At 36.2% G+C, this 20,470-nt stretch overlaps 1 protein-coding gene across 28 annotated transcripts in view; it reads left to right on the plus strand.

Moving 5' to 3' along the window:
* Window positions 1-20,470, plus strand: part of trol (terribly reduced optic lobes) — a 363,907-nt gene that overhangs the window by 297,719 nt on the left and 45,718 nt on the right. For 25 of the 28 annotated variants that reach the window (XM_087345597.1, XM_087345586.1, XM_087345592.1 and 22 more), the window contains 20 exons: window positions 1,613-1,746; window positions 2,276-2,369; window positions 3,185-3,307; window positions 6,645-6,752; window positions 7,441-7,572; window positions 7,758-7,874; window positions 8,581-8,774; window positions 9,473-9,685; window positions 10,327-10,461; window positions 11,740-11,901; window positions 12,310-12,515; window positions 13,678-13,825; window positions 13,947-14,098; window positions 14,366-14,505; window positions 15,323-15,390; window positions 16,457-16,744; window positions 17,380-17,523; window positions 18,838-19,040; window positions 19,647-19,872; window positions 20,262-20,441. In XM_087345597.1, the coding sequence (XP_087201723.1) occupies window positions 1,613-1,746; window positions 2,276-2,369; window positions 3,185-3,307; window positions 6,645-6,752; window positions 7,441-7,572; window positions 7,758-7,874; window positions 8,581-8,774; window positions 9,473-9,685; window positions 10,327-10,461; window positions 11,740-11,901; window positions 12,310-12,515; window positions 13,678-13,825; window positions 13,947-14,098; window positions 14,366-14,505; window positions 15,323-15,390; window positions 16,457-16,744; window positions 17,380-17,523; window positions 18,838-19,040; window positions 19,647-19,872; window positions 20,262-20,441 (3,167 nt within the window). Of the gene's footprint in view, window positions 1-1,612; window positions 1,747-2,275; window positions 2,370-3,184; window positions 3,308-6,614; window positions 6,753-7,440; window positions 7,573-7,757; window positions 7,875-8,580; window positions 8,775-9,472; window positions 9,686-10,326; window positions 10,462-11,739; window positions 11,902-12,309; window positions 12,516-13,677; window positions 13,826-13,946; window positions 14,099-14,365; window positions 14,506-15,322; window positions 15,391-16,456; window positions 16,745-17,379; window positions 17,524-18,837; window positions 19,041-19,646; window positions 19,873-20,261; window positions 20,442-20,470 lie in introns of all 28 variants that reach the window. The other 3 variants (XM_087345589.1, XM_087345612.1, XM_087345613.1) reach the window with 1 other exon arrangement.

Raw genomic sequence — 20,470 nt, forward strand, 5'->3', positions numbered from 1 at the left:
TCGCTGAGGGTTTCTGGTTTTTCCCCATCAGTCTCACTATGTAAATTCTGGGATAAAACTCATATTAGGCCACATATGCTTTCTTACATATTCTTCTCAATTCATTATCGATCAATCAGTCATTATGTAATTTGACAGTATGTAGTCTGAGATGCTGACATTGTCATCAAATAAAATGCAAATAAATTCAAGGACTGTAAGTCTGATTTTTATTAAAATATTTTGTGCACATTGTAAGTTGGAATTTTAAATTTGAAAGATGTGTGTCCATAATAAATTATGCAAGTAGTAGTCATGGTGGACCACATAAAAAATTTGTTCTTATATCAGTTGATAAATAGACAATATTGAAATGTTTAGGGTTTTTTACTGTCACATGTTTGAAGAAATTTAAAAATTTGGTAGGACTGCAGATTCAGTGTTATATTTTCATATTCATTCTAAAGATAAAAAGAAGTATTTCCTCCAAAATATTGGAAGTTTCTTCAGGAAGTCTATTGCTACAACCCAAAATGTGAACTTCGATTTTATATTTCACTTTTGTGAAACGTTTATAGCTGAATACTGTATGCGCTTGCATGCCATACATCCTTGAAACATAGAATTAAATCTTTCTGTTGCTGCCTGTATCGGCCTCATCCAATTACGTTTTTTTTGCCTATGTTGGTATTGTTTCTTATATGCTGCTTTACATATTGAGCAGGATCTGAAAGTTCCATTCACCACTCATTTAATGTCGATATTTTGCAGTTGTTTCAGCTTTTAAATGTGAGTTAGTGTTTTTAACCTTTGTTATGTGGCAGCCATGATTACCTGTTTAATGGGATCCAGTTTGTCATTGTGGTATGTTAGTATAGATCAGGCTGATGGATTTTAGGAAGTATAGAATATGTCTATACTGAACACATTATTGTGTAAATATACTTCTGTGAAGAAGGAAATATGGACAGAAGACTTTTATCTTTTACTGTTTTTGAGGATAGATAATTTCGTTCATAGGTTTTGTTCACGCTCCAGTGTGAGCAAATGAAACATCTTACACGCATGCCCATATCTGTTCATCTGTCTATATATTTGTCAACTTTTAAAATTATGTGATCAACCAGCATGAACTGGGGTCACTGGAACACATTATTACGCAGTGGTAATGGAAGTAATTTTTGGCATTCAGTATTGCAACAGTGGGAAACCAATGTTATTGTTGGTCAAATTGTTGCTTCGGGAGCCAAGATTATTGTCTGCCCAACAGTGACCTCATATTACATTGCAACTGTTACCTTGCATGCCACTTTTGTGTTTTACCTTTCAAATCTGAGTGATCTAAGTCCACTCACTGTTCCTTTGAGCAGTGTTTATGAATGAACCAACCTTCCGACATCTCCAGTGTTGTAAGAAGAGCACTTTTTGAATTTCAATATACTCCAAAGACTGCCTTTCCAATCTTATAACTTTCTTTATCATTTTATAGGCCTGCTATTTCAAGTTTATCGTTAATGTTAAGTGGTACTCTCACACTGACGTGATAATGACAGCTCTAATGCATCTCTTTCTGTTTGAATTTCATTAAATATACTGAAATTGACATATGCTGCCATTTCTTTTCATGATGTAGGTCGTGAGGTGGTATTCCAGTGTCGAGATGAAGGCCCACTTAGAGCGAGAGTCAGGTGGCTACGAGGCAATGGATTACCGTTGCCTCCTGGATCGAGGGATGTTAATGGACGATTGGAAATACCTGACATACAGGTATATACTCTTACATTACGACATTTTTAGGGTGTTTTACATTTTTATGTATTGCTGTTATCTTTGTCAGTCTCAAACGAGCATAACATGGAATATTCATGCTGGAAATTATTAATATATGCACAATTTTGGTTCAAAGACATCGCTTTGTAGACATGGTTGTAAATGGGAGGATAATGTTAAAATGAATGTGTTGTGATGGCATGAAATGAATAGATTTTACTTGGAACAGTGTTCACTGGAGGACTTTTGTGGACATTGTGATGAGCCTCGAAGTTCAGGAATGAAATTTCTTGACCAGCTGGATAATTATCAGCTATTCAAGGAATATTGTCCCAATAATTTGGTTACATTAAATTTTCAAGTGCCCTGTGTTTATGGCAGATGCTTCCAAACTTTGGGAGCATTTCATTTTAGCAAAAATGTTTCCTTTGAAATGGTAAGAATTTATCTCATAATATCTTTGATCATTCTTGATGCAGAACGTCATTACCATGGAACTTAATGCATGTTGTCCGTGTTCATTTAGGTGGAGCACTCGGGAACATACATCTGTGAGGCTGTTGGAATCCCTCCAAACACTCCTGGATCACAAGTGTCTGTTCATCTTGTAGTGGAACCATGTATGTATTGCCCCATCTGATTTGAAACTCTGCTCCAGTATGGAAATCTGTCAGAAGTATCTGTTTAATTTGATCTGTAGAAGGCAATAATTCATTACTGCTGAATATTACATAGTGAGGCTTAAGTCCTGATCATAATGGATAATGTTTGGTGGATATTGATTTCAGGAATGTTGGCAATATATCTTGGCTCAGAATGAAGGAATTTATACTTTATTAAAAGACAAAACAGACATTTGTAAAAAAGAAAATAACTTATCTGAAGTGCACACATTCAAAGAAAATATTACTATTGTTGTGTTTCAAGAAGTGTCATAAAGGAACATGTAAGACTTGAGGTTCTCACAGCGGTGAGTATGAAGATATCCGTCTTCTGGGTTGTTGTGCTGTGTAGTCTGGTCGATGTTAACCAACGTTTCAGAGGTCATACTGCCTCCGTCATCAGGGCAGTATGACCTCTGAAACGTTGGTTAACATCGACCAGACTACACAGCGCAACAACCCAGAAGACGGATATCTTCATAAAGGAACATGTTTGAGATTTCAGGTTCACGCAGTGATGGGTGTGAAGATGACTGTCTTTTGGGATGTTGCACTTTCGTCTGGTAGAAGTTTGCCAGAGTTTCAGAGTTTCTTACTTAAGCACCTTTGAAACATCAGGAAGTTTTTACCAGACTGCACAGGGCAACATCCCAGAACACAAATCATCTTCACCAGGGATTTAATTATGAGCAGACCTATAAATTATAATGAAATTTCCCAAAGTTTTTTCTGGTTATGAGTGTACATAAGTATATTTCTTGGTTTACATGCAGCTGGGAGGATCAGAATAACCCCATCGAAATATGTTCACAGCTCGAACCTCATACCTTATGACCATTCTCCTCTCTTGAAGTATGGTATTCTTCCTTACTCCGAGTATGACATATATGGACCAGGTACAGACACATACCCACAGCACTTTGAATTTATCAGCATCATAAATAGCACTGCAACATTAATTTAGTACCATTTTGCATGTCAGAATTTTATGAAGAGTAAAAATATCAGATAATGTTAAATTTAATTTTTGTAGATGTCAAGCTAAATCAAGCCGCTCTGCACTCCATGTATGTGTTCTATTTATTCAGTGCAGCCATCATATATTTTAATTCATTTATTTACCAGCCATCAGCATTTACATAATACTATAATAGGATTCAAAAGTGAAGTTGTAGTTAAAGATATAAATTAATCTTTTTCATCGGTTCTTTGTGTCTTAAGCACAATTCAACTTTATGTGCATTACACTTGCATATTGCTAAAATGTTAACCACAGATTTAAATTCCAGCCAGCAGCCATGTGGTACAGTCGTTTAAATTACCTTTTCATGTATAAAGGTCAAAAATGGTTAAACATTCATATTTACTTACCTTTTACTTAGTAAACATGTCTTATTACATAGAAATGTATGTGAATATAATTTAACATGATTTGCGATGACAATACCATCCTCACTGTATTACATCTTTGCAGATGACTTCCTGAATGCTGTATACTAGAGTTACTGCCTTTGATTGTCCAATTGTAGATTATATAGATAATTTTCATAGTAGCATCTGACATTTTAAATACTTCACTCATCTTGCATGAGTGTTCTTTTGCCCCCCCCCCCCCGCCACACACACACACACACAACCTAATTTATTCTTCTAGATCAGTGGTATTCAACCTGGGGTATGCGAAGACATCTTAGGGGGTACATGAAATTTTTTAAAAACAATTATGATAAACACTGAATAATCAGGGTCAGATTTAATACATTATTTTGGATGTAATTTATTTAATTTATTTCAGATGTAGATTATATACTATGCATAACTTGAATTATACACCAACAACTTTGCAGGTACAAAATTGAAGAGAAATTATATCTGGGGGTACGCGAACAAGAAGGTTGAATACCGCTGTTCTAGATCAGTGGTATTCAAACTTCTAGTTCGCGTACCCCCAGATATAATTTCTCTTCAACTTTGTACCCGCAAAGTTGTTGGTGCATAATTCAAGTAGTACATAGTATATAATCTACATCTAAAATAAATTACATTACTGATTATTCAGTGTTTATCATAAAAGAAATTTTTTTTAAAAAAAATTATGTACCCCCTAAGATGTCTTCGCATACCCCCGTTGGTACGCGTACCCCAGGTTGAATACCACTGTTCTAGATGAATACTGTATATATCCATTATTTTTATAACTTTCACAGATGAGCAATGTTCCAGCTACCATGATTCAGCATTACACAAACTCTTCGGTTAACCCAAAAGTTACAGTAGTCATTTTGAGCATTGTCTTTGTATACATATTCATGCCATTGTGTGTTCTACCATCTTTGACAGTTTTTAAGTATGAGTTAAAGAGAGACTGAAATGCCTTGCTTTAATTTACAATAAAGTTGTGTAGTTTTAACGTAATATGTTTGAAAATATAACAAAAAACAGTCAAAAGGATTGTGGCACAGTTGGAATTTAGGTTATGGCTAGAACATATTGCAAAATATTTAGAAATATTAGATTGTATTACATGTAAATTTAGTTTGTATTCTTTTAGAAAACCTAAATTTGATTTATTAAGATTGATTTTTTTTCATTGAAGAAATGAGGAAAAGTGTGTGGATACTTAATTTATGTCATATTGCTCATTTAGGAAGTAATTGTGAAGGAAGAGATTCTGGTGTTTTGTTATCATAAGACAAATTAAATCAGCAAAAGAACTGACAAGGTCACATTGGAGTATTCGTTGATATGTAGAAATTAAAATTTCTGTTTACAGTATTTTTTCTAATCCCATATTTGTGACAAATGTATCAAAGTTTAGTATTATGTAGGATTCAATTTCTGTAATTTAATTGCATGCTGTACTAGCAGTCATGCATGTTTAACTTTCTGATCTCAAAATAGGTTAAAATCAGGATTCATGCTCTCTTACAGTGTATAAATCAGATTGAGTAGAGAAATTCCATGACAACGTTAATATTGATGCCAATGAAATGGAACTTTTCCATAACTTGAACATTGATGTCTTTGAAATCTGTGTTCAGTAGATTGTAGTTTACATTCTGTGTTCAGTAGAAACTAGCATTTTACATGATATATATACATATGTATTTTGTGTTTGTTTTTCCCCATTTTGCCTCACTTAAACCAATAAACTGGTGAGTATTGCATGCTGTGTGAGACAATCTTATTATTATTTGGTATTTTCAGTTTGGATTTAAGGTCTCGTAACAATCTGCAAAGTAGGATTACTCATATACTGTTCTGTTACAAAAATACATTACACTTAGTATGACTTGCATGTATTCAAAATGTAATGTGGCCTGGCGTTAATAGTTTTGAATCACACTGTTTCACTGTAAAACTTTGCAATGTGCTGAGTAGTCCATGCTGAGCTTTCTAGAAGTATAAAAATCAATAACTATGTTGCTATCGAGATATTAACAATGAGATCGCTTTTATACTAAGAATTACAGGTAGCCTGCGATTTGCGCCGATTCAAAATAACGCCGAATTTGAAACCAGCAAGTCAAAAAGCGAAAAAAAAAATTTTACAATATACTGGGGTTATTTTTACTACGCGATTTTCTATAGATCGGCGTCTTACATGAATGCAACTATCGCATAACAGCAGAGATGACTGTATGCATCAATTGCAGTCAATCGCGGGGACCAACGAATTACCGATTGTAAGTGTATAAAATATATTTTTTTAAATTTGCTTTATTTTATTTACGTTATTTCAGAGCTTTAAATGTAATGCCATTATATTACTCGTCAATGTTCTGGTGCTGGGAACACTTCCCATTGACTTACATTATAAAAGAGTTTCAGTTTACGTCGGTTCGTCCAGGAACGCATACCCTGCGTAAATCGAGGGCTACCTGTACTGTTGTCACCGATAAATGACAACATGCAAACACTTTAATGTATTTGAAAAATTGTGGGCTGTGTACATCACTATTTGACATGAGATTTATTTTGTGTTTCCCATTGTCCATCCCTCAACTTTCCCTCTGACACAATTTCTGCTAATTATAACTGTTATAATTATGCCTGTTTTGATTATATTTGTTGTTCCTTGCACACAGACTTCTTATTTTCTGAGTTTGTTAAGAGTGTAATAGGACTATAATGAAAATATATTTCTTTTTACAGTGACCCATGATGTTATAACTGAGAACTAATTTTATATAATACTTTCAGCCAAACCACAACCAACTCGCCCATCTACAGCTTGTAAACTGCATGAGGCGACGTGCTCCAATGGGGAGTGCATCAACAAACAAGCAGTATGTGATGGGAAATTTGATTGTACTGATGGTTCTGATGAATTGAGATGCAGTGAGTAGAAACATTTAGTTGAAGTAAAACATACAGTAATTGATGGAAGAAACTGTGAGTTCAGATTTTGAACTATTTTGTACCTTCATTCTTCATTAAAGTTAAATGCTCTGTGTATTTGTTGTTTGGATGGAAGATGGTGATAGTTTGTGTGTAAATGAATGGATTTAAGAATACAGAAACTGTAGTACCATATTGACTGATGCACTTTTTTTTTTCAAAATTATTCATTCTTAAATTTAGGGCGAATGTAATACATGAAACATATACAGTGGATTCCGGTTAATCGGGACACATCGGGACTAAAACACTTTGGCCCAATTAAGCGGCTACCCCTATTATGCGAAGTTCCACGTAATGAGTTAAAAAGGTCTGTTCTTTAAGATTTGTCCCAAATAAACGGCTGTCTCGATTAACCTACGGCCCAATTAACCGTAATCCACTGTATTTAAAGGGGGGTTGAAAGGATTTGATGTTCTCACGGTGGAGTGTATAAAGATGGCTGTCTTTTGGGTTGAAGCACTGTGTAGTCTGGTAGAAGTTTACCAACTTTCAGAGGTAAAACCTATAACAAAGCCATATTCAGGGGAAGAAAGTGTTAAAATTTGAACATCAAAGCAAAGAATCACAAATGTTTAAAAAACTGGTATTTTAATTGATACTGGGAAATTCTATGTTTCTTCTGTAGGTCCCCATGGTTGCGAGCCAAATGAGTTTCGATGTGACAATAAAAAGTGTGTCCTGAAGACTTGGCGCTGTGACTCAGATGATGATTGTGGCGATAAGTCTGATGAAAACAACTGTGCCACAAATCCACCAGGTATTCTTATATTTTATGCTTGGAAAGGCGTAAATCACTGTATTTTCCGAAGGCATTGATTGGTGTGTTGTGTGTCTTACTGATGTTGATGTTCATTTATTCTAAATGCAGGGAGGGTATTTGATGACTTAATAATTTGTTTTGCCAATTTATAGGAAGCTGTATTCATTTGTTTTCTGTCATAGGTTCTCCTTGCCGTTATCATGAGTTTCAGTGTAAATCAGGAAATCAATGTATCCCACGATCCTTCCACTGTGACTTGGAAGTTGACTGCTTAGATGGCTCTGATGAAGTTGGCTGCTGTAAGTACAGTTGGGAATATCGGAATCTTTGAGATCTTCAAATGTAATACTATTGTGCATAATTGTACCTTTGCCATGAACATTTTGATTTTTCTAAATATACAAACATACTGGTGCACCTAATTCACAAGTTCCATTGTATCTGCATGTTCTATTAGATATTTTTTATTCCCTTTTAAATTTAATAATGTATCTTGCTCACCTGCACTCCACTGGTACATAGACATACAGCCATTATTATTATAAAGTGTTCTTGGTGTCTTCTTAATTTAATAGTTTTTTTTTTTGGGTTATGTAATACTTTTTTTTCATTTATTAAGGATAAGTTGGATAACCGGGAAAGGATTTAGAAGGAAGTGTTTATTGTCTGTTTGGAGGTGCTATCTTATTATTTTTGCCTTGAGGGCTGAAGAATACCTTGAAAGGTCTGCTTACTAAGCTTTGAAACCAGGACCTCCCAAATTCAGAACAGGTGTGCTGAGAACGTCAGTGTTCAGTGCACCTCTTTGCCTGAAGTTTTATTCTACATATAATTGGAGTTTTTTTGGTTGTTAAAGAAATTTTCGTTTTATTTTTTCAACTTGTCAGAGAGCATAATATCCAATTCTCTTATAACCATAGTTCTTCTCAGAACATGGGAATATGCATTGAACTTATCTTTTTTGCCTAGGACTGTTATATTTTGTATTTTTGTCGTTTTTTACAGCACCTGTCTATATTCAAACACCTCCACCACCCATGGTGCTGGCAAATGTTGGTGATGTTTTGACCATCACATGTACAGCTATCGGTGTTCCAACACCAGAAGTGGTATGGAGGTTGAACTGGGGACACCTACCCAGTAAATGTTCTTTCACAAGTGTCGGCGGAGTGGGTACCTTGACGTGTCCCGATATTCAGGTACTGAGTCTTAATTGTTCAGTATTACTTTTATTTCAGATTGAGTAACTTTACCTTCGTTAATGACTTTACCCTTTACGGACAGTCTGGGTTTGACTGTATTTGCATTAGCTTTGTATACCAGTTAAAAGGACGTCATGCACCCAAATCTTTGTATTTGATTTTGTAATTATTTCTGTGCCTCTATTTGATAAAATGGTATAATTTTGATAATCTCTGAAGATACTGCATTGCAACAAATAACATTTTTAAGATTTAAGAACTCACTAGTCATTTGTGAAGTTCATTATTCAGTATGGATATTCTACATTTAAAAAATGTTTAGGAAATTTAATCAATTGCAAAAACTTTACTAAGTATGAACACATTTATGAAGAGGATATGTGTCAGGTCTTGACACTTTAAGTTGGCAACTCTGTGTTATACCTCTAACAAAAGCATGATGTGCATTGTGTAAAATGAAGACTGCCCTATTTAGAGGTCCATTTACATGATCCTTATTTAGACTCCGGATTGACTTCTAAAGTTTTATTTGGGAAAAGTAGTCAGATTTTATAATGTTTGTGATTGGTCTTTTTGAACATTTAGCCATATATGGATTATTATTATTTCACTTCATTAAATACGGGTAAAATTTAAAACTGTTTTGAATAATCACAGCTTTCGAAAAGGTCCATGTTTTATTAAATTGTTGCTAGGAATCGGACCAAGGGGCATACAGCTGTGAAGCTATCAACAACAGAGGATCCGTGTTTGCTGTGCCTGATACCATCCTTGTTGTGAAGAAACAGCCATCTGTTTGCCGTGCAGGATATTTCAACAGTGAGGCCAGATCTCCTGCCGAGTGTATTTCATGCTTTTGCTTTGGTGTTACCACAGACTGCAGAAGTGCCGATCTCTTTACTTACCAGGTAACTGTTTAAGGTGGAAATAAATTAGAGGCGAAGAAAAATATGTCTTGGGAATTGTGTTATTTTAATTAGATTTTCATGGTGATTTTTTGTGTGCATGCATGTGCACACGCACGTACACCATGTAGACTTGTAGATAGATGCCTGCATTTTGGAGGCAGATGCAGACATTAATTCCTTTTTGTTACTGTGTTACAGCAAATCGCTAATTTTTTACGCTGCATTGTTGTGTTATGTCAATAAAGAAACCTAATAAATATGCATAGTCTGCTTCGTCACACTTTATTTATACCATAGTTCTTCATTGCCATAGTTTAGAGAAAATGTATTAATTCTGTGACATATGTAAAGCCTCTAAAATAAGCATGAATTTGATTATCTTACATACAGTATGGGACACTTTAGATAATTGTTAACTTGTAAGGAAGGCGGAAATGTATGAACTGTGTTATGAATTTGTTTCTCACATTTCTAACATAAATTTACAGAAATTTGGAAAAAGAATATTTTTACCTGACTATAAGATGTATTGTCGGCAGGTTTTATTTATTGGTATTCAGTTTATGATATTGACTGAAGAAAAGCTGTTTTTTGTTAAGACAGTGTATAAAGTTGTTTACTTGTTTCTGTTTTGTTCTCAGTTGCCACCCCCATTTGACCAATACAAACTTGTTGGTGTGAATGTGAACCCCTCTACAGGATCAGTAGATATCCATTCAGAATCACCATACCGGTCTCTGCCATCTGTCCGTCCCATAGAAAGAAATGGATTCCATGTAAGTGACATGTAACATTAAAGAAATTTAATTTGTACTTAGTGACAACCATTATGTTACTCATCAAGTCCACTTGTTGTGGAAGAACAAGAATTTGTGTAACTAACAAAGTAACTAATGAACACCGTGATGTTAAGTGCATTCCATTGCCTTAGCATACATCTAAAGCAGTGGTCCCCAACGCCGTGCCCGCGGGCGCCCGCCAAGGCTTTTTTTGGGTGCCCGCGTTGTTACGGAAAGATGTTATACTGAATAATGAAGGCCATTCAACCATGAACATTATAAAATCAAAGTGCAGATTTTGACTTACTGACGCCCATCTTGATGATTGTTTGCGAGCAGCAACATCATCCTACACTCCCAAATTTGAAAAACTGGCCGATGAAATGCAGCGCCAAACATCACACTAACTTCCCACTTGAGTAATAAAAATTGTATTTTTGTTTTGTGTATTATGTGGTGTCCATATCTTATTTGTCCAGAGAAAAGAAAATTTGGCTTTGTTAATTGGTTGGTGCCTGCCACGATCTCATAAACTCTCAAATGTGCCCATAGGCACAAAAAGGTTGGGGACCGCTGATCTAAAGCATGCCTTTATTTAGAGCCATTTTATAGCAGTTGTAACACTAATTTTTCCCACTGTTCTGTACAGTATTCTTTTATGAATTTCAGCTGTAATTTATTTATCATTACTGATTTTTGCTGACAAATTATAAAATTGTAGTCAAATTGTCATGTATATGTGCTCTCGACGGCACCAATTAAATGTAAGCCAGAAGGAATACTTGATGATGATGAAATATATAATATACTTGTGGGTTGCTGGTGGTGATTGGTTGTGCAGAGGTGTGGAAGGTGGCTGCCCAAACTCTGATATTGATATTGTAATTACACTACTGCGAATTACTACAAAGCTATATTTCTCTCAACAGGTTCTGTCTTATGGTTAATGGTTCTGTTGTGATTAGTACTAAGAAGCTTTTGGCAGTTTTTGCTGTTTGATAACTTGAGATGACTGTTTTTTGGCCGTAATTTACAAGTAGCCATTTCAGCTTTAATGGCAGTATTCTGTATGCAATTCTTTGATTGCTTATAGACGTTATAAATTTGTAGTTTAAGACATTACATAATTTTATTTTGTCTATGGGGAAAACAGCAGGGACAGATAATTATAGACTGTTAAATATAGCATTTGAATTAACATTTAGTGACATTTTATGAACCAGCTACTTGAGTATGGTCTAAGTCCTGTGTGAGGGACTGTTTTCTTGTCTGTAGGTTCAAACATCAGAGAGACTTCCTGATAATGTATACCCATACTTTGTGATGCCGGAGAACTACCACGGGAACCAGCTGAAGTCTTACGGAGGCTATGTGAAATATACTGTGCGGCATGAAGGACATGGTCATCCAATTTCTGCACCTGATGTTATCCTGTCTGTAAGTAGCTTTCATTGAAAATTAGTCTTTCTCCAGAGATTTCTTTTGTACGCTTCAGAAATTCACATATTACATGATTGATAATTTCAAAATGTAATGCATGTATTCTCCATTTATTGAGCATAGTAAGTCACCTGAGACTTGGCAGATCACTTACATGTGACACAGAAAATCAAATAAGAAACTAACATACACAAGTTTTTGTTCAAAGTATGCTTTTCTGTCACCCATATGCCGCTCTAAAATTTCCAATATATTAATTACTCTGTCGTACAGAGTTTAGTATAGACATGTATGTGACTTACATTTAAAAATGTGTTTTCTATCTAAACATTTTGGACATTTATGTATAACTTTAAAGCACTTTTAATTATTGTGAGATGTTAGACCATTTTATTATTTGTTTAGGGCAATGGCTATACTCTGGTACACCCTGGTCGGCCACCGATACCTGGACGGGACAATGACTACTCGGTGAGATTCTTCTATGGAGAATGGTACAAGCGAGGAAGTGCTCGGCCAGGAGGGGACATTCCAGGGGAACCAACTGATACACTAGCCACGAGAGAGGAAATAATGATGGCCCTTGGAAATGTTGATAATCTTCTTATCAGGTCGGTGCAGTGCTGGACTTATGCATACACTAACTAGGCTACAGCGTAAGGCCTCACAATGTTTGGTGAAATAATAATCCTTTAAGTTTGTTGTTGGATCTGGTTAAAATTTATTAATGAGAGATACAGTTTGATTAATGACATCTTTAACTTCTATACCTTATGAGCATGAACGAGGTGTTTCATAAGTAAAATTCAGCTGCCATTTCTCACCCAAGTCTCTCCTGATTCACTACTAGATGGTTCTAACAGACATATCAGGACTGAGTAGAAATTGTGCAGAGGCAATGGGCTTGTCACTCACTACTCATAAATGCACACTTCAGAGACAAACCTCTCACATTGGGGAGGCCAAGGCTCGACTTCAGGCTGTTGTGCCATAGAAAGAACTTCTACTTAATATCAATTTTTACAATCACAGTTGGATTTCAGAAGCGCTGTTGTTTTATTTTCAGTTTAAAATTCAACTTAATATTTGAACTTCTTAACAAAAACAAAGTTCAATATGTTACTGTTGTACCACAGTTGCCAGTTGGTGTTGTAACATTTGCACAGTGGTCAAAATTGTGTTCAAGAATAACTAACAAACTCTTGTGCCAGAATCTGAATGTTTAACACCATCAATACTGAAACCTACCACTGGGCATGATTATAAGGTATTTCCATCCTACTCCGATGTCTCAAAGAACCATCTTAATGGATATTTTTACAGGAGATTTTACTGTTTTCTATGTTCTAGCAATATACCAGTCCATTTTAAGTTCCTAGATTTTACAAGAATGTAACTGAATATTAATCAAATCAAAAAATGTTTAAAGACACAGCTGTTGAACGAGATTCGTATTTTATGTTATGTGCATTTGTGTGATGATATGAGTTGGTTTTGTACAGATAGCCTTCAAAGCTGGTATAAACTCGGAATAGCACAACATGTTTTGCACTGAGGAACAGCACTGAAAATGGAAGGGGTTTCCTGACTTTGTTACTTGTTATAGATTAATTTCAATGGTGTATGGAGCCTGGTATGATGAAATTTTTCTCATTTGGTTTCAGATGGTGCCTTTATTGTATCCAGTTATTGTGGTTCATGTGCAAATATAATGCATCTACCTCCTCACATCAAATTATTTTTAACGTAATATTGTTCTGTACCCATTAACAGGGCTCAGTATGATGATGGTCCCTTCCTGAATACACAAATCTTCAACATTAACATGGACTCCGCAGGCATCCGCAACACTGGACAAGGACAAGCGGTGTTCGTAGAGGAATGTCGTTGCCCTGCTGGTTACACTGGACTTTCCTGTGAGGTCAGGTTCTCCAACAGTTTTGTCAAAAATTTTGTCTATATAGATTTGTTATTTTGGTTCTGACAGCAGTATTTTGAAGTTTATGAATTTTTGCAATAAAAAAGAGAATAATATGTTTCAGCTGTGTGCTCCTGGTTACAACCGGCATCAATCAGGACCGTGGCTGGGACTGTGTAGCAAGGATCGTGAGCCTTGCCGTCCTGGTACTTACGGAGATCCACCACGCGTACCATGTGAAACATGTCCATGTCCGCTCACTAACCCCGGAAACCAGTGAGTGTGTTCATTTGTGAATGAGTTCAGTTTGAGCATATATTTAATTTCATGAACACATTTTGTGGTTTGGAAGTGTAGCATGAAGAGGAGTTTTGGTGACATCTTATTTTGCATACTTGAGAGAGATTAGTCTATTTAAATTTTCTTTCTGAATCCACCAGAAGGATTATCAAAGGAATACACATGCACTTATAAATTTTTTTGTCTTACTACTGTACCATACCTTGTTACGCATTTACTACATATCAGTGTGTGATGCTGCAGGTTTGGCCGTACATGTTTCTTGGACACTGATGGACAAGTTACCTGTGACTGTCCACAAGGTTATGTAGGCCGGAGATGTGAACAGTGTGCATCAGGATACCAAGGCAACCCATTTATTCCTGGTGACAGATGCACGCAAGGTATCTTCCGACATGTTCTTTATTTTCTTTCTTTTGCTGTTATCCATACTGACAGTTTCTCATGTGTGTTTTATTCATGCTTGAAATTATAGTGGAATGTGTTGTAAGTTTGCCTCTTCAATGAAATCCAATGTTTGGACTTCGGATAATTTTTATATTATATCTGTAGATTTTAATTACGTTTCATATTTGGTTAAGAGTAATATGGTTCAAGCCTAAATGTTTTTAAGCTGTAAAAAGAAATCAGTACTCTCTTTACCAGTTAATGTGTCTGATACGATATGTGGAACTAATTTTGTGATGTATATACGTGTAATTGCCAGTCACAGTGGCTGTGCAGTCTGAGGCGTGGACCTTGTGTGCCTGGACACTGGGACCGTGGGTTCGAATCCCTGTCAAAGTATTGATGTTTGTTTGCATCTTTCTGTGTTGTTCTGTCCTGCGACGAGACGATCACTCGACCAAGGAGTCCTACCAGATATCTAAATAGAACAAGTAACCTCAGAGAGGAGGCCCTATGTTTCACGTAGGAGCAAAAGGGATATATATATATATATATATGTGTGTGTGTGTGTGTGTGTGTGTGTATATATATACATACACATATATATATACATACACGTAATTAATATACCGTTGGCTTTGGTAAAATGGAAATGATGCTAGAAGAAGAGGAAGTGACTTTATTTATACCGTGATTCATTCTGGATTGCATCATGCCAGAATTTGAGTGTTCACAAATTAAATTTATTACAGGGTTACAGATACTCCGGTGGGTATGAACGATGATTCAACTCTATTTGTAATGTTCTTTTAGGATACTGTGATGCAGCAGGCAGCTTGTCACCTAGACCTGACTCATCTACTGGTCGTTGTATTTGTAAGGTGAGTTAATCTTTACCTAGTAATGCAGACTGTTTCAACTCTTAAGTTTTCAAAGCACTGATTCAAAGGTGGCTAGGACTGGGAAGACAAGGAATGCTTACAGAATTTTGGTGAGAAAAGCTGTATGAAAATGGCCACTAGTAACACCCAGGAGATGGAAGGATAATATTAATATAGATGTTAGGGCAGGATGTTTTGATGGAGATCAATAAAATTGTCTCATGATAGGATTTTTAAGGCTCTTTCGCAAGAGAACGACTTGGGTAGAAGTAATATACGGGGTCTGTAGTTTTATCATGTGTCCGGTTCCTGTACAGTGTTAACGACATGTTTTACGCAGTGGAGTAAGAGAGGTTGATTGTTCACTGTCAGTTATCCCAGCGCAGTATGACCTATCTTAGTTCAATGTAGAATAATGAAGTGATGAATCGCACGTTTTAAATTGTGTAAGGAACCTGTTACAATAGATTAATTTTGAGTTTGTATTATTCTGGTTTTCTGCAAATATAACATCGTATGTTCTCTATTGTCCTGTTCTTTTCGTATGCTTCCACTGTGCAAAATGATGGTGAGTAGTAAACTTGACACTACAACAGTTTGAGAAGTTATTTGTTGACATGACAGCCTTCAGCATAGTCACAGGTAGGAAACTTATCTTTGTTACTGCAAATATTTGAAACCTCAAACAGTATTTCGTTCTGCAGGAATGTAAAATTAAATTTGTATATAAACCTCCTGTAACAGAGAGGAAGAAGGAAGGATAATATTAAATTGGATCTGATTTAAAGGAATTTTATGATAATAAAAACAATTTTTAATTTGCACTAATCATATTCTGTTCCTTATATTACAAATGTTTCGTCTTCGAGTTTTAGTGCTACACTTATATTTTTGAGTATTTTAAGGTTATAAACAGTCATTACAACATGTACATTATATGGTGAGCAGTTGTTTTTGGCATTACATAAGTATACGGATTGTTTCTGTAACAGTCGTGATACATGCAACTACATATTGATTTGAACGCTGTATTCCTTGTCTCATAATGCTTTTGTTTATTGTTCAGGACTACACCACTGGACCAACTTGTAACCAATGTAAGCCAAACAATTTCCACCTGGATGCAAGCAATCAGTTTGGTTGCATTCAATGCTTCTGCAGTGGCGTTACAGGCCAGTGTCTTAGCTCCAGCTGGTACCGGCAGCAAGTCTTAGTACCGGCGTTTTCACGGAGCACCCAGGACTTCAAGTTGGTAGAGGCTCTCAGACCCAAAGAACCCATCACGGAAGGACTCAGGGTTGATTCCAACACAAGGGAACTTGTTTTCCAAGACTTCTCACGGAACAGTCCAGGAGTAAGTTTCTGTTATATTTGTAGATTTGTTGTCATCGTTGCTTGCATTTAATTTTAAACTTTATAAGAGATTTGAAATTTTTGCCTCACTGAGAATGATGATGTTCTACTGGGTTTTGGTGGTGTGCACACTCATTGGTAGATGCCAACATTTTGAAGAAACATACTGTCTCCATCTTCAGTGCTGAATATAGAATCAATATAAGTCTGCACACTGCCAAAACCCAGAACATCATCATCATAATCTTTTAACAATTGCTGGAAGCTGATATCAAAACACATCGTTCCTTTGTGAAATTTATAATATGTACTTGTAACTTCATTCTGAACTTTATTTATTATTGTTGAAAGTACATTGGGTTTATATTTAAGCAAGAATGGTGATTATTGCATCAGCTGCTTACATGTTCTTTGTCTATTATACCACATTTGATGTATCTGATTAAGGAAACTTAACTTTTTACCATTTAAATAATTCAGAAAGTTTTACTAATCCTGTACATTGTGATTGTGGTTCAGAGACGTAATACAACATTACATTTTATTATGTTACATTATATTGAATTATGCATCATGTTCAAAAGAATTATGAATGTCAGTACTGTAATTTTGTTGACTTTAAAACTCTTCTTTCAGGTATACTATTGGCTGTTACCACCACAGTTCTTAGGTGATAAAGTGACGTCTTATGGTGGTCATCTGAACTATACAGTTCGATATGTTCCAACACCAGGAGGTCAGAGTTCAAGGAACAATGCTCCAGATGTTGAGCTGATCAGCGTAAGTCAGTTGTGATAGAATATTACTATGCGTGTTACTGAAACTGTATGGGTTGTGTTTTCTCATGCTTATAACAGCCTTTTATGGGCACTGTTAATAGTTGGACAAAGCTGGACTCGTATCGGCTGCTTTAAAGAAAGATTTTGTTTATTAAAGTAACTTGCCCATTTTTTATAATACACCATTGATCAATGTTCTTTGTGACCTGTTCTGTTTTTACTTTTTCTCTCCATTTTGTCAGATCGTCTTATACATCTGTCTCCTTTTGATTTGTAATTTAACAGTGTTTTTGGGAGTTTCATTCTCTAAAGTATTGAAAAGTTCGTACAAATTTTTCTTTCAGTTTTCTGTTTGCTGGTTCTGATTGTAGTTTGTGGAATGGTTCCATGTTTCTGTATTTCTCTTAAAATCTGGAGAGGTAAATCCAGCTACGGAATTTCATTTCAGCTGACTTGATCTTTATTTTATCCAGTTTTTGTAGCTGTAATTCAACATAGGAACTTCACAATATTTTAGCTTAAATACAATTTACTCTTTAATTATAGAATTTTATAATTTTAGCATTCTGTACAGAAATTTGCATCTAAAGAGCATAATATATCCCACTTGTTAAGCCCTCTTTTTAGAGGTGGGGATATGCCTCCTTGAGGAAGATTGTTAAAGAACTTGAGGTTCTCACAGCGGTGAGTATGAAGATATCCGTCTTCTGGGTTATTGCGCTGTGTAGTCTGGTCGATGTTAACCAACGTTTCAGAGGTCATACTGCCTCCGTCGCCTCATCGCCCTGATGACGGAGGCAGTATGACCTCTGAAACGTTGGTTAACATCGACCAGACTACACAGCGCAATAACCCAGAAGACGGATATCTTCATTGTTAAAGAAGGTTATGTTATCTTAGAAAGTGCAGTATATGGCTATTGATGCCATACATTTGCAGGTGATGGATGTGAAGATGTTGGTCTTCTGGGTTGTTGCACCATGTAGTCTTGTAGAAGTTTACCGACATTTCACAATTCATTGCTGCCTCCATCATGAGGGCAATGATGGAGGCAGCAAGGACCTCTGAAATGTCGGTAAACTTCTACCAGACTACATGGTGCAACAATCCAGAAGACAGCCATCTTCAGACTCAAATCCTACATGATGGATTTGCATTTTGACAGTGTAACTTAATTTTAATTCTATTCGGTTGGAAGTTGTTAATTTGTTTCCAGAGGTGGTTGGTCGCAGTACTGCTATATGTTGGTAGGAATTTATCTTTTGCGTTATGGTTAGTGTTCCGATTTGCATACATCCTGTTTTGTTGTGTATAGTCAAATGACATCCAGTTGCTATACTTCGGGAGAGACCAGATAGAGCCAAATCGCCCACAAACAATCTCAGTGCCCATTTTGGAGCAATACTGGCAGCGCCATGATGGACAGAGCACAAATAGGGAACACCTCATCATGGCACTGGCTGATGTTGAAGCTATTCTCATTAAAGCCACATACACAACAAACACACGGGAAGCAGCGTAAGTGTTGTATTACAGTTTTGCTAGGTACATGACGATTCAGGTTTATTTACATATATGTCTGTTCAAAGTACACAGTTTTTTAATCCATTATTTTTTCAAGGCCGTATTGTTTCTATCTAATGCAAGTTGTTTTTCTATGAAAACTTCCTTGGAATTTTAAAGTTGGAATTATAGTTTCTGTTTACTTCAATCACAGGAGCTCTATTGAGCCACATAATATTTATATTTAAGAAGAATAGACAATGAATTTTGCAATATGCAGTTTTTATTTGCAAATCCATGCAAAAATGAAGATTCTTATTTACTGGGTTATGGTGCTGTGTAGTCTGTTAGAAGTTTACTGATTTTTCATAGGTTCTTGCAGACTCCATCATCAGGGTGATAACGCTGTAGGTGGTTTCAATCGTCTCTGAAACGTCAGTGAATTTTTACCTCGCAACATGGCAGCAGGACCCAGAAGACTGCCATCTTAATTTTTGCATGGATGCTTGCCACTTTGAGAACCTGCAATTCCTTTCAAAAATGTTTATATATGGTTTGTTGTGTGCACAGTTGATTGTCTGCAATTTGTGGTGTTAATTGGTCATGATGATGTGTTTGCAGTCTTATTCAGGTGTCCCTAGACATTGCTGAAGAGCGTAACACAGGACAATCACGCGCTCTTGCTGTGGAACAGTGCCAGTGTCCTATAGGCCACCGTGGATTATCTTGTGAGGACTGTGATGTCGGTTATACTCGTTCTGAGGGTGGACTGTACTTGGGAAATTGTGAGCCTTGCAGTTGCCATGGGCATTCAAATGAGTGTGATCCAGAAACCGGAATTTGCGTAGTATGTAACACTTCTTTCTTAAGGTTGTCACATTTCCAAACAAACAGATTTCTAGTGACTTTCCTTTCTTTAAACTACAAATGTGATGCTGAGGTATCTGTTTCCAGAGCACTTCCATACATAAAAGTTGAAAACTTTAATCTTCACCTAACTAAATATGTAGTCATTATGTTATTTCTCCTTTTTTACTCTTAATGAGTCTCCTACCCATACTGCCAGATCTAATGACATAATCATTCTCTTCTCTGCCACATAAAATCCTCGCTGGATGTCCTGTGGTTTCAGCACACTGTATTTTTCATTTCAAATTCCAGTATTGTTTCAGGAATTATGTGCTTATGTAGCTCTTGGTCCATAGAGACAGCTTTGTTTATGAGTTCACTTTTCAGAATTGTGCAGACCACACAACTGGTGACCAGTGTGACATTTGCGAGGAAGGCTACACAGGAGATGCCACGCAGGGCACTCGGTCAGACTGTAGACCGTCCGGACCTCTTCCACAATGTAGGTGTGACAGCAGAGGCAGTGTTCGAGCTGATTGTCCAGATGGTAACCAGTGTGTTTGCAAGGTTTGTGTCATTTAGTTTAAAACACAGTT

Source organism: Zootermopsis nevadensis, unplaced genomic scaffold, assembly GCF_977971745.1.
Source record: "Zootermopsis nevadensis isolate Lab colony 2312 unplaced genomic scaffold, Znev_1.0 Znev_ptg000009l, whole genome shotgun sequence".
In the NCBI taxonomy this organism is placed as follows: Eukaryota; Metazoa; Arthropoda; class Insecta; order Blattodea; family Termopsidae; genus Zootermopsis; species Zootermopsis nevadensis.